The sequence below is a fragment of the Halichoerus grypus genome, chromosome 4 (genome assembly GCF_964656455.1).
Source record: "Halichoerus grypus chromosome 4, mHalGry1.hap1.1, whole genome shotgun sequence".
Classification (NCBI taxonomy): Eukaryota; Metazoa; Chordata; class Mammalia; order Carnivora; family Phocidae; genus Halichoerus; species Halichoerus grypus.
In genome coordinates, this window is record NC_135715.1 from 131,817,837 (window position 1) to 131,832,911 (window position 15,075).

A 15,075-nucleotide genomic window follows, 5' to 3' on the forward strand; every position below is an offset into this window, starting at 1 on the left:
ATCTCTTCCAACAATTTCCTCTGTTAGCTTTACAGTTTCACCTTTCAAATTTAGGTCCTACATCTAAGTGCAGTTCATCTTTGTATAGGGTAAAAAGTAGGGCTTCAACTTTTTTTTCCTCCTGCAAACATCACCACTGTCCACATAAAGTCTTATATTTTAAGACTTAAACATTGAATCATTGAAAATTGAAAGAGAACCAAAAATGTTTTTCCTCACTAAAAAAATGGAAGTCTAACTAACAGCTAGATGTACGGTTTGGGGTGGTGTAAGGTTGTCATTAACAGTCGTACATCAGGTGGATGCCTTAGATTCCAAGTGGGTTCCTTTAGCAACATCCACAAAGATGTCGATAAGTATTTGTTAAAAGATGAAGGAAAAAATCTTACTTGACTTAAAAATACTAAGGCTTTTATTTTTTAAACAAGTATGAACTTCAGTTAACTTATTTACTTAATATCTGAATTAGACAAGGAATTCAAAACAATCTTATGTACCTTTGTATTGTTGAACTGTATTCCTTCATGAGCAATTAATAAGAGGAAATGCATATGTTGGAGAGAGAAGATGAACAGATGGGCAAATACAGTAACTGGAAGAAAATTTGTTATGAATTATTAGTATTTAAGATTTTGCAATAAACCATGCCCATGTGTTTAGCTAACACTGAAATTGCCCATTAAACTTAATCCCTGGTTGGAGTGGTGGGGCCTGGGGTGGGGGGGGGGGGGTTGGCAAATTTAATGGACTTTTTTTCACTCACATGTTTCAGAATACTATGCTGTGAATACATAAACTGAATGTCATAGAATGTTTTTTTAAACTTCTACAGGTGGAGATTTTCATTTTCCCTTTATGTATTTACCTATGGAGTCCGGTTCCTAAAAAAGGTAGGATCTGCCAAGTTACTTTATATAATTCTTATGTAACTGTAAGCCTATATCTCATTTTTTCTGTGCGACAGAGTAGTATTTTAAATCATTGTAATAGGCTTCCGAAGAATATTTGTGCATTTTTCTTTGACTTACAAAAATATTTGTAATTTATCCTTTATAGTAAATATTTTTTAGGTATATACCAAAAATACCTTTGAAAATAATTTGTTTTGCCAGTGAAAGATGTTACAAGTCCTCTGACCACTGTAGTTGTTACTTATTACTTATGGCCATTAGGAACCTTTTAAAATCCATCTGATGCTTTGAAAGAAGTGAAGAGTTTCCACGTCATACAATTGAAAAAATCAGTTGTTGCAATGTGTGTTACCACTATAATCTTCACCAACAAGAATTATGTTTTAGTGTCTTGCAAAGCTATTAACACGGCAACACCAGCTGCTGCTGGAAAATGGAGTTCCTTTCCTAGATTGTGTTTCCCCTGCTACTCTTTTGCTATTCCTGCATAAACTGAGGCACCTTTATCTGTGAAAGTAATTCTTCAAGGCTGCCATAACCTTCTTCCTGGTTATTTCAATACTGAATGCTACTACTAACGAGTTAGGCTGCTTAAGTTCAAGTCTTAGGAAGACTGAGCTTCTCTTAGTCATGCACGTACTAATAATACTGATTTGGCAGAAGGTTGGAAATGATTTTTAAAAAAGTTTATAGTATTAAGCTTTAAAGTGAAATCTATGTTATCTTTGTTTAGTAGAAAATTTTTTCCAAAGTAAGGCATTGTGCCAAGTGTCATGTTTTACTGGTAAATTTTCATGTAAATATTGATGTGAAAATTTGCAAATGCTTTTTCAAAGTCTGAGTTATAAGATGCTATCTGCCTGTGGCAAATTCTATTATAAATAGTGGTTGTTTCCCAATGTCACATTTGCCTAGAGGGATTATTCTTTTTACCTGTTGTCTTTTCCTTTAGTAACCACACTTATTTTTCACTTAATTAAGGCTACCTGGCCCAGAGACCCCTTGAATAGATTTAAAAGAATGAACCTCATTCTTAAGGCTGAGTATGAACAAATTCTCAACTGGGGTACATAAATGTGGTAGAAACTGCCTTTTTTGGAACCCTACTGTTCTAGTTTTCAAATTTACTTACTTGGAAAGAATGACTTACAATGTGCTTACAACGTCATTACCTTGGAATAGGAAATAGCTTTGGATGGAATTTCAGCTGACAAGGGAAAGTTGTATTTCATGGGAATGGCCAGTTGCTAACTGAGGTCAAAGTTTGGAATTCATGTTGGGTTCTGTGGGTGAAGGGCTTTGACGGTTAAGAGAGATGGTGAGAGCCAGGAGCACTTTTTTTTGCCCTTCTGTGGGATATGGTCTCTTTTAGCCCTTCTACATCAAGCCTGGCCATCTGTCATCAGAGCAGGAAACACTTTGACACTTAGCTCTGCTTCTCTCTGTCCAACAGACTGAAGGGAACAAGAATAGCTTTTATCCTTCAGTCCTCAGTGGCTGTGTAGAAGGCAGTAAGAGGGCCTGTCAGTGGAATGTTTGCTTGGAAGTTGCTTTTCCTTAAATTATCCTGGTTTCCTTTCTTTTCTTTTCTTTTCTTTTTTTTTTTTTTTTTGGACTTTATTTTTAGAGAGAGATTGAGAGCAGGGAGAGGGGCAAAGAGAGAATCTCAAGCAGACTTCGAGCGGAGTGCGGAGCCAGACGTGGGACTCGATCTCACGACCCTGAGATCAGGACCTGAGCCAAAACCAAGAGTCGGAGGCTTAACTGACTGAGCCACCCAGGCTCCCCTATCCTGGTTCCCTTTCATACTGCATCTGGTTACGGCAAATGCTTTATAAATGAGAAGAGAGTGTCACCTGGGTGGTTAAGCATCTGCCTTTGGCTCAGGTCATGATCCCAGAGTCCTGGGATCAAGCCCCGCTTCTGGCTCCTGGCTCGGTGGGGAGCCTGCTTCTCCCTCTCCTTCTGCCTCTCCCCTGCTCATGCTCTCTCTCTGTATCTCTATGTCTCAAATGAATAAATAAAATCCTAATAAAATAAAATAAAATAAAAATGAGAAGAGAACTAGATGTTTTTCTTCTTGTCAAATCGTTCACATTTGGGGTTTCTTCCTCTAATACTAAGAAGCTCTCAGTTTTGGTTGAGTCTGTAGTTTGATGTTAGTCATCATGTGTGATAGAAAAGTGCACACAGAATCCATGGGACTAAAGCAGCTGTGGAGGACTTCATAAGCCATCTTGTCCAACCCTCTTATTTCACAGCTGGAGAAGCAGAAATCCTGAGAGGGTAGGTAGCATTTCAGGGGTCACACAGTTAGTTTATTAAAAGCTGAATCTGAAATGAAACATGCACGGCTGTCTCTTAATCCAGTACTTCTCCACTCCATCAGCCTGCCCTAACTTCAGCATGATTTCCAAATGACTTCCTTCTTTGGTTAAGTTAGCTAACTTGACCTCATGTAGTCATTGTTACCATTTATAGAACCTTAAATACTTACTTTAATGGATATTTAAAATATATTTTCTATTAACTTTCTTGGAATGGACAGTGTGTTTGCCTATCTAACCCAAGAGGAAAAAATGTATATTGTCAACATCAGAAATAATCAAAACAAGGTAATTCAAATTTTCACAACACTCTTAAGTGTTTTTAATAAAATAACAAGGCAGTGAACCGATTTTAAGAGGTGAGAGGCCACAGCTGCTTCTTACTCCCAGCAGTAAAAATGTTTATTCTTACGTGGGCTATTAGAAAAATGCCTGAGCAGCTTGCACTGTACAGTTTTTTTCTGACTTTAGGTCAAATGAACCTGTTGCATGTCATCTCCTAGGGTGGATTAAGTCACTTTAGAACCCTTTCTACCCTGAAATTCTGTTAAAGATTCAGTTAAAGAGATATTTACCAAATGCAAAGCACCATGCACCCACAACAGTAGATAGAGAATCTTAAAAAATAAAAACAAATTGATTCATAAGTAATTTTAGGAAACCATAGAATTTTAGATGTAGAAGTTGTCACGTGTATCATCAGAACACCTTCTTTTGTAGGTGAGGCTAGGAGATATCAGTCTCTAGTATGAGAATAGCTTTGGTTTTCTCTGCCATGTTGAAATACATTCAGGCTGAACACTGAAGTTTTATTAAATGCTGTTAACTTTTCCAATTTGAATTGGCTTAATCCTATAGGGAGAGTATACATATTTCTCTGGGTTTACCACATATAGTAGAGTTTCAGTGTGTAAATGTGACTGATTCAAGTGCCCTCAGTTTTAAAATATTCTTTGTATTTAGAATACATATAAACTAGATTTAGGTCAATAAACATCTGTGCTTAGTCTGGGTCCTGTGAGAGGGAGATACCAAGATACATTAAGATTGAATGTGTAAGAAATTGATTCGGGGAAATGCCTGTTATAAGCAAAAATGGGGAGGATGTTGGGGGAGGCTGGAAGAGCCTTCAGACCCCAGTGTAAGACTGACCCCCAGTGTGGGAGAGAGCGAAGGAAAAAAGGTTCGGTGAATCTCTAAGATTGCCCTGCCTTTCTAAAGAAATTTCAGTTGGAGAGTCCCAGAGCCACAGTCTCCATCAGAGGAGACCTATGTTTCTTAGAAATGGCCTTACTCTAGTATTCCTGTTGTGCTCAGTCATTGGCTGCAAGCAGCCTGTGGCCTTCATGCAAATGCAGTCCAAGGTCTAAGAGGCACAATCTCATGATTGCCACGTGTGCTTTATTTTTACAAATATTCTAGCTATTCTGAGCAATGTCAAAGGATACATCATGGAATAAGACTCTATGTGACGTAGAAATTACGTATTTACATGCAAGATACTTAGAAGCACAGAGTACTATTTATCATACTTTTTTTTCATTTTATTTAACATGTGTTGACTTAATCTCCATTATGTCATAGTTCTTTCGGTTGATATGTAAATGCATCTTTGGAGGCTGACTTCTTACATGAGTTTGGTAACCATACAATCTATCTTAGGGTCCTAGGCAGTTACCTCTCCCTTGTATTCAAAATGACCCAGTTTGGGTGATAAACTATATAGTCACATATGAATAGCTCTATAATAAAAAATGAAATAATTGGCCCTGTATTTTCAAAATTTCTAGACACCCTGTAAGGTATGTGTGTGTTCATTTATATGAAATCAACAAAATGTTTTCTGTAATTTCATGATGACAAATAAAAGAATGAGCCTCATATTTTATAGTGATGTGATAATGCTCAGGTATGCACATGTTATATGTTATGTTTTCTACTTTCTCAGCCTAGAACCCCCTTTATAGATAGCACTAACTTTGGTCATGAAGCAAACTCTAGAAGGCATTGACTTTACAGGGGGGTTAGTGAGCTATTAGGTAAAGTTATTGCTAGGTTAGTAGGAAATATTTATATAGTTGAAAGATAAGCCTATCTCAGTAGTCTTTTCCTGTAATTGCTGGACACAAGCAACTCTGCCCATAAATATGATTGTAAGTGACAAGTGCTTTTTAAAAGAAAACCCAGAATTTGTTTAGGTGCTCTGAATTTGTATCACACAATGTACTCATACAAATTAACACATTTTCCTAAGTCCTAAAAGAAACCACATTCAAGCCTAAAAAAATAGAGTATCTCTCATTTACTGTTACCTTTTTTTCTCCTTTGTAGATAGAAGTTTATATTGGGTGGAGTTCTTTGAATATTTTTCTTTGAGTTTCTTTATTTGTTTAAAATATAGTGTCACAGGAAGGCAATGTAGATATGCATGCAACTGGGATTTAGGAAATTTTTTTTTCTTATAATCTACATGTTAGGGTAATGTATATCCAACTTTTTGATCCTATGGTACATTTTATATCAATCCATTTTGTACACATGCATGTATATAATGAAATACAAGTTACTCAGTTATTACCTATACGTAACTTCTGTGTCAGTCAGGGTCCCATTATGAGACAGAAATCACAGGAGTTATTTTTAGGAGTGACTATAATATAAAGAAACATTAACTGGGGAACCACTAAGACTGTGTTGCACCAAGTAATTGATCTGCTGACTCTTTCCTACCAGTCTGCAATGAGATAAGGAGCTTGACCTGAATGCAAATCAACTCACTGCTTCTTTTTTGAGAAAGTCTAACTGTGAAGAAAAAGTCAGCTGAACTAAACAGTGTGCTTAGTGATGTAGTTAATTTACATTCTGGGGAAACAGTAACAAACATTTCAAGGACTGGCACTCTGTACATTCTGGGATGAGCCGTGCCCTGGAGGTATCATGGAGATAGTAATGGCAGGAAGAAGCTACCTCTCTGAGGACCAGGGGCTCATGGGAAGTGGGTGGAGTTATCAGAACCTAGAAGCTAGAAGGAGGAGCCATGGAGCTCAACATCAAAGAGGGAACGTTGACCAGCTGGAGTCTGCAGGACCACAATGAGGCTGGCTGTGGGAATAAGGAAAAACTGCAAACAGCAAGCTGCCGTTGCCACTGGAATTTCACTGCTGGGGTGAAGATGCATTGCTGGGGGCGTCGGGGGAGAGGGCGATGGAGAAGTGGTGGCCCGAACAGGAAGCAGAAGAGAAAGGAGCACATCCCATCTTCCTCTTGCAATCTTCCAGCCTCCCTCTAGAGCTTCTTAGAGGCTCAACTCCATAAGGCACCAGTTCCTAAGAGCCAGCTGAATTGAAGTTTGCAGAGGGCCAACTCTGAGGGGGAGAAGCAGTATCTTAATAAGTAGCCCAGCCTTCCCGTAGTGCTGCATTCTCTTATGTACTCTGACAACTCATTGTAATTAATTACATTTAAAAAATATGCAAGTTGCCACATATTCTGTTGGCTTCATGACTGACTAGGGGGTGAAAAGCCGTCATTGAAAAGTAGTATCTTGGCCAAATGAGCACTTTGCCCATCCTTTTAGACAGTCTCAGTCTGCTCAGAATGAAGGCATAGTTCATTATTCATTTGTTTCATTATTTGTTTCATTATTCATAGTTTCATTATTCATTTGGTGTGCTTTTCCAAGTTCAACAAGGCCACAAAATGTTGCCATGGTATCATGCTTCAAGGTGTACTCTTTTGCTTATTGGTTAGCTTGGACTCTTTCTAAAATTGAAACAGCAAATTTGTCATCATTTTGCCTGTCTTAACAGTGAAAATAAAATTTGTCTAGCCATTAGAATATGTCTCCATTTAAAATTTTGTTCTTTGTGTCATTTAAAATATTTTGAAATTGCTTGGAGTATGTCCCTTGTTGAAGGAGGTTCAACTTTTAGAGTTCTCCCTAAGTTTTCACTTTCACCTAATGGCCCCATCAAATAATTTTGTAAGAATTGCAGATGACATAGAATATGAACATTGGGAATAGACCCTAAGGATCAACCATCTCAAATTTCTCATTTCACAAAAGAAGAAACGATTTCAGAAGGATGAATCGACTTGCCTGTGGCAAAAATAGAAGCCAGACATGCAGTCTTTAGAATTTCTGAGTCCATTAAAACAGCAACAACAACACGACTTAGAAAACAAGTTTTAAAAATCCAGCAATTCAAGTATATTTGTTTTAATTAGTAAACTCACCTTATTAAGAAATAAAAGTCATGTCACTGTGGGAGAACATTGAGGGAAAAGTCAAGATTGAGGTGGTAGTTTTGGCCCTGCCAATTATGTTTCATCACACCACTGCGCTCTGAGACTCATTTTTCTCATCTGTAAAATGAGAAAATGATGCCTGCCCTCACTTCCTCAGCTTTTGTGTAGGATTGCCGTGGAAGCTATAAAGTACTTGGAAAGTGTAAGACATACCACTAATTGTTACTGATTGAGAGGTAGGTTCTATTGGGGGCTGTGAATGCCTAACTGTCCTGTAATAAAACTTCTTCTTTTTAAAAATTTTTTAATTTTTAATTTTTTTTTTTGACATGAAACTTTTAAATGTGTCACTGCCAATTCTAGCGGTAAGATCCCTTGTCGTGGCCATGCTTTGATGCTTACAACTAGGTAAATGCACTTTCTGGAATGGAAATGATCTGGAATGGCCTTGAGATGTTGTCCTTCCATGATTCTTGTTGTATCTTCCGTTTTCCCTTCTACCCACATGTACCCTCTTGAATATTTTCTGATTTCCCTCATACCTGTCATTTGCCCTTCTCTGTTGACTTGTGGTTGGTATTCTATCTGAGGAGAATATTCTGAGGCAAGTGGGAAACTGAGGATAAGGTGATACAGCGAGGACCCAGAAGAAGTAGTCAGAAGACCTGGGTTTAAGTTTGAATTCTGCCATTAATCAGTTTTGCAGCCTGAAGAAGTGACTTCATCTCTCTGGGATTTAATCGCTACATCTCTAAAATCAGTAACGTGGACTAATATAACATTTTTAGAGTTCATACACCATAATTCAGTGAGAAATTTGAAATAGTCAATAATTATGGCAAGCCGGTATGACCTGTTGAGAAAGCAACATGGTGATCAGAATTATAACCATATGTATGTTCATAGACTGTGACTCAGCAGTTCAACTCCTATGAATGTATCCTGAGCAAAGAATTATACAGGGGCAAAAAATACATGTGTGTAGCTATTTATTACAACTTAAAAATATACATATGCATGTATCTATACATACTACATGCAACACAAATTATAGCAAATTCAAATAACTTAAAGCAATCTTAATGTCTAATATTAATAGAATTTTTAAAATTATTATCATCAAAATGATAAAATAGCATGTAATCAATTAAAAATAATTGTAAAGTAACCATATTATTTATAGTCCTAATAAAATGCTTAGTAGAACTGTACATGAAAATAATTAACATTTATATAGATAAATGGAAAGTAATAGATAAAAATGAATTCTTTTAGAAAGACAGAACTGCAGATAGTTAATTTTTTCAAATGTCTTTACTACTTTCTTTTCTTTTTTTTTAATTATGTTAATCCCCATACATTACATCATTAGTTTTTGATGTAGTGTTCCATGATTCATTGTTTGCATATAACACCCAGTGCTCCATGCAGAACGTGCCCTCTTTAATACCCATCACCAGGCTAACCCATCCTCCCACCCCCCTCCTCTCTAGAACCCTCAGTTTGTTTCTCAGAGTCCATAGTCTCTCATGGTTCGTTTCCCCTTCTGATCTCCCCCGCTTCATTCTACTACTTTATTTTCTATTAAAAATATTAGCCCTGAGTTATGGGCATTAGAATGAAAATGACTGTGCATCACTTTAGGTATACTTGGGTTTGAAAGAGCTTATAGTTGTAACTTTTAAAAAGGAGAAAATAAAAAAGTTGAATTCCACTTAAATGGCAAAGAGATACAGAAGTTTTATTTTAATAAAATCCCACTGTCCATGTTTGCCTGGTCCTCACTGCCCCAATCCCTGAATTTTCTCCCAGTGGCTCCCTTTATGTGATCATCTTGATTTAGATACCTGAGAATGTCCTAGTACTGACTTTTGAAGGAGCTTTTTAGTCTCCGGTGGGATTCTGGGGAGATTCAAGCTCTGTTTCCATAGCGGATTTATGTGGCCCGTGTCAGGGAATAACTCGGAATTCCTCCTTCCATTAGCACTCTCAGAATGAAAGTCCCACCTCTTTTGGTGTGGGTTAATGACTTGGAAACACTATTGGCTTAGTGCATGACCAGGATAAGTGTTGGCATCACTGAAAATAATCACATCATAATCAAAGTCATGATAGCTATGCTGCACTGAGGACTCAGTATGGGCCAGGCATGATACTGATCACATAGTGTTCATTTCTCATGTGTTGTGAAACATAACTTCTCATCAACCAAAGGTAACCAAGGATCAGTTATTTGTCTTGGGTTATAGAGCTAGTCAGTAGGAGGGCTGGAATTTAAATGGAGATACCATTGACGTTGTGGCTTACTTGTATCCAGGCTTCATTACTGACTCGGTGGATCTACTGTGCTGATAAGGACTGACCACTTAACAAGAAAAAGCAAAGGCTGTGTCCTATGACTATATATATATATCTTAAGACTACAGAGTTAAATTTAGTGATTGTATTCAAAAGGCTCAAATTAAGCATTGTTGCTTTTATGTATTTACTTGCAAATAAAGTCACATCGGCAAAGCTGAGAATCTCTGCCTTTCTGCATTCTTGGTATTTTTGGATCGCAACAAAAATTGCTAATTTTCAGACTGGGTATAGATCGTCCCTTTTTACACAAACCTATGTAATTATGCAATACAAATTTTTCTTCCCTTCTATGATACATATTTACTTTCTACAGTGTGACTAACAAACCATTAATACACTATTCACAGTAAGAAGCTGGTTGGGACAACTCAGTATGCTCTACAGTTAGGGGAATGTGCATTAGGTGAAATTGTTCATTGCCTAGAAAAAATTAGGGTGTTCAGATAATAAAACCATTTCATCAGCACTGAGGTTATAGCTTATAGTTTTTTTTAATTTAATGAGATGCAAGGATTTAATTTTGGGTGTGTATAATTTTCTCTAAAGAGCATTGAGAAGGCTTTTTACCCAGGTTGTCTTTGCTTTGTGTTCAGGCTTTGTCTTGAAGGAATGACATCTCACACCAACGGCTTCCTGCAGGCGGTGAGGCAGAAAGATTTCAGGACTTGCAGTAGCTCATGAGGCTGAAGTGGATTTGTAAGAGGAGGAGAAAATACTTGTGTCGATTCCCAAGTACAAGTGACAAGTATTACGAAGTGATACTTGCTCTTACGTAATTATTTGTACAAAGGTTTGTGGATTTGGTGCTTGGTCAAACCATGAATATTATTTTTTCAGCTCACTTAATAAAATGTCAACTTTGTAGAAAGTCTAAAAATAAAAAGCTAGCTTCTATTTTAGAGGCTACTAAAATAACACTCATTTACATAAGATGTTCATTATTAGACAGTCCCCTAAAGGCATAGACTTATACCTCTCAAAAGTTTAGGGCTGAACTTAACTGTGAACAACATTGGTCTTCATTTATATGCTGTAACAAAGCTAGAACTACAGGCTTCCTCTGGCTGAGGGCAATGCCTCAGAACTGCATTGCATTAGCATTCCTGTCCTGTTTCCATGGGGAATAGAAAACTAGTCACTCTCAGAAGAGTTCAGGTAATTTGATATGAAATATTGATCCATGTATCAAAATCTTTACCTGCACATTCATTCTGCATTAGCTGAATCATTGTCTGACATAAAGAAAGATCCTTTACTGAATTCAACAAGAAAAGCATTATTCTTACCAAGGTTTGTTTTAATAAAATCTGAGAGCTCATGGTTTTCACATACCATGGTCATCATAATAAATCATTTTCCTCATCAAATGTAATGAAACAAACCAGATGCTCATTGCTTAAAAACAATAGCGTTCTGAGAGAAGTAATGAGATGTTCTACTTCTGCTTCTAAAACTGGTGTTCTGTCTCTTCAGGGAAGACTCAGTCTTGTCTGTGTGTTGAGGGTGGGAGTATGGGTACTTAGGACAATTATCTGATGTGGAGCAGAGCAGCGGGCATCCCAATCAGACTAGCTCATGCTTTGATTACAGCTCCGCGTGTGTCTCCAAAAAAAACTGATTCAGAGAGCATCCACATACTGGGTCAGCTACAGTGTGCCGTAAAGTGGACATATAGTTTAGTGTTTTGCTTAGTTTTGTGCCCTTCTCCTTTATTAATGTATATGAGAATAGGCTTGCCTGTTAGAAACCATTGCTGTTAATGCTTAGGATTTTTTTTAGCAAAAGTGTGGTGGTATCATCTACCTTCTAATGACTATTCAAAGGACAGAGAAGATGGCCATTTTGGCCTCAAGGAATTCACACTTCCATAAGGCAGTGAACAATGGAAAGGATAAGATAAACTTTTTCCAGGCAAAACTAATCTATATTGATAGAAGTAGTTTTATGAGGGGTGGGGGTGAGGGCGTGGGCAAGAGAGAGCCTGCTGGAGTGCTGGAGCTTTTCTAGATCTTAATCAGGTCATGGTGACATAGGTACGTACATATGTAAATATGTATCAAATGTCTATGAACTTAGATTTTATTGTGTGTAAGTCATACTTCAATTAAAAAACTTAATGGTTTCTGATCATCCTAGAGCTGCCATTTAAGCAGTTGTTATGTGTTGCTGAGTGGAAATGTGGGCACAAGGCAGTTGAGGATCAAAGACTCTTATTTAAATGGCATACCATTCATGGTTCTTTCAAGAGCCTCTGTCTGTTACCACTGGGAAATACTGATCTCTGTTCATTTGTTCATTCTTTCAGTATCTGTTGAGCACCTGCCCTTTGATAGGGATTATTCTAAGCATCATGGAAAAAGAAGTTAGCAAGACAGTCTGAGTCCTTGAGCTAATGTTAGTATTGTTCTTCCCTTCCCTGGGATCATCAGTAGCATAGGAATTTAATTCAATTTAGCTAACATTATTAAATATCTACTATACCAAGACATAGTGACAGATACAGGAGAGGGAACCCATGGTTCTTGCCTCTAAGGATCTTATAATATGGCAGAGGAGTTAAGATTTCTCTATAAATACTTAGAGTTTATAATAAATGACAGAAGTATAGGGTTCTTCCTGAGCATGGAAAAGGAATTCAATGAGGGAAATGAATAAACCTCAGAGAGGTAGTATTTAATTTGAACCCTAATAAATGGTATGACATTGATATAGGGGGGATAGTGAAAGCATTCTTAGATGGAGAGTACAGAATGGGAAAACTGGAAAAATACAGGGTCTATTTGAGATTACAGAAAGGGAAATCAGAAAATAAAACTGGAAATGTGTTTGGGAAGGACTTGGCTTGCATTAGAGAAACGATGGCTTAATTCCCCTGCATGTCCTCATTGTAAAGATACCTGGTATTTGTTTGGAAGGGGCATCCTTCCTCCTCCCTGACCTCAATCTATAGTCTTTCATCTTATTAACTTAAGTTTCTGACTTTTCTCCATGTCTTCTCTGTGTTCCTTCCCTTTCTTCCATATACTCAAAATGGTGAATGGATGGGAGTTGGGAAGGATAATGGAGAGTCATTTCAATTACCCCCACCCTCAGGCCTCATCCATCTATGAATTGCTGTGAAATTACATCCTCAATCCTTGCACCCAGAGCCTAACCACCAGATATTTACATTACTATTCCTATTAACCCACCACAAGCAACATGATTGCTCAAACCACTCTCCTTCCCCAATAGTCGTGCTTTATCCTTCTCTGCCTCAACATCCTCACTTTCAAATTCCAGGTAGGTATCATATCTATCAGAGTGTCCTCTCCATTTAGATATTTAACTAGACATTTAACTTTATTTATTTATTTATTTATAATTATTTTTTCATTGAAGTGTGATTGACATGCAAAAAAGTTGGACATATTTAATATATACAATTTGATGAGTTTGAAGATAACTGTGTACCCATGAAATTATCACCATATATGATGCTCTAAACTCTGTCATCTCTAGAAGTTTCCTCTCTCCCTCTTTTTTTTAAGTAGGCCCCACGCCCAGTGAGGAGTCCAACGCAGGGCTTGAAGTCATGACACCAAGATCCAGACCTGAGCCGAATTCAAGAGTCAGATGGTTAACCGACAGCCATCCAGGCGCCCCTCCCCCTTTTTGATAAGAACATTTGACATAAAATCTACCGTCCTAAACTTTTAAGTGTACAGGGTGCCTGGGTGGGTCAGTAGGTTAAGCATCTGACTCTTGATTTTGGCTCAGGTCACAGTTTCAGGTTTGTGAGATGGAGCCCTGTGTTGGGCTCTGCAGTAAGCATGGAGTCTGCTTGAGATTCTCTCTCTCCTGCCGCCTCTGCCCCTCTCCACTGCGTGCGGTCTCTTTAAAAAAAAAAATTAAGTGTACAATGTAGTATTGTTAACTATATGCACTGTGCTGTACAGTAGATCTTTAAGACTATTCATTTCACATAAGTAAAACTATATATACCTCTCTAATTCCTCTTTCCCTGAGCCTCTAGTAACCACAATTCTATCCTCCACTTCTACTTATATAAAATAGGATCACATAGTATTTGTTCTTCTGTGTCTGGCTTATTTCATTTAGAATAATGTCTTTAAGTTCACACATTGTAGCAAACAGCAGGATTTCCTTTTTTAAGGCTGAATAGTATTCCATTGTATTTATATACCACATTTTCTTTATCCATTCGTCTGTAGATAAACATTTAAGTTGTTTCCTATTTTCTGTTTTCTTTGCCTTTGTGCATAATACTGCAGTTGAGCATGGATATGCAGTTATCTCTTTGAGATACTGATTTCAGTTCTTTCAGATAAATACCCAGAAGTGGGGTTGCTGGGTCATATAAGTTTTTGAGAAATCTCTATGCTTTTATCCATAGTGGATATACCGACTTCCAGCAGCAGTGCACAAGGAATCTCTTTCCTCCACATCCTTGCCAACACTTATCTTTTGCTTTTTTTGATAATAACCATCCTAACAGGTATGAGGTGATATCTCATTGTGGTTTTGATTTGCATTTTCCTGATGGTTAATGATGTGGCGCATCTTTTCATTTACCTTCTCTTTGGGGAAATGTCTATTCAGGTCTTCTGCCCATTTTTAAAATCTGGTCATTTGTGTTTTTTTTGCTATTGAGTTGTAGGTGTTAGTTTGAATACTAACCCTTTATCAGGCATATGATTTATAAATATTTTCTTTCATTCTGTAGGTTGTCTTTTCACTTTGCTGATTATTTCCTTTGCTCTGCAGAAGCTTTTTAGTTTGATGTAGTCCCATTTGTTTATTGTGCTTATGGTGTCCTAACCAATAAATCATTGCCAAGGGCAATATCAAGAAGCTTTTCCCCTAGACTTTCTTCTAGGAGTTTTATAGTTTTTTCTTCTAGGAGTTTTATAGTTTTTCTTCTAGGAGTTTTATAGTTTTAGATCTTATTTTTAAAGATTTAATCCATTTTGAGTTGACTTTTCCAAGGGTCCAATTTCATTTTTTTCATATGAATATCCAATTTTCCAAGCACAATTTATTGGAGAGCCTACTCTTTCTCCATTGCGTATTTTTGCCCTATTGATTTATTCTTGAGGCTTCTGCCCTACCTTTCTGTAACAACTGCACTGAACACGGTCCCCAGCTTTTCCTCTGATTATCAGCACTTCTGACAAAGACAAAAGTAGGAAAAAAAACAGTCCCCTAGCCTCTATGTTTTTCCACTG

General features: G+C 37.3%; 1 protein-coding gene across 2 annotated transcripts in view; it reads left to right on the plus strand.

Annotated features, from left to right (window-relative positions):
* CERS6 (ceramide synthase 6) overlaps positions 1 to 15,075 on the plus strand; it is a 313,294-nt gene that overhangs the window by 166,043 nt on the left and 132,176 nt on the right. For both annotated transcript variants that reach the window (XM_078070944.1, XM_078070943.1), the window contains exon 4: positions 833 to 890. In XM_078070944.1, coding sequence (XP_077927070.1) covers positions 833 to 890 — 58 coding nt within the window. The remainder of the gene's footprint in view (positions 1 to 832; positions 891 to 15,075) is intronic.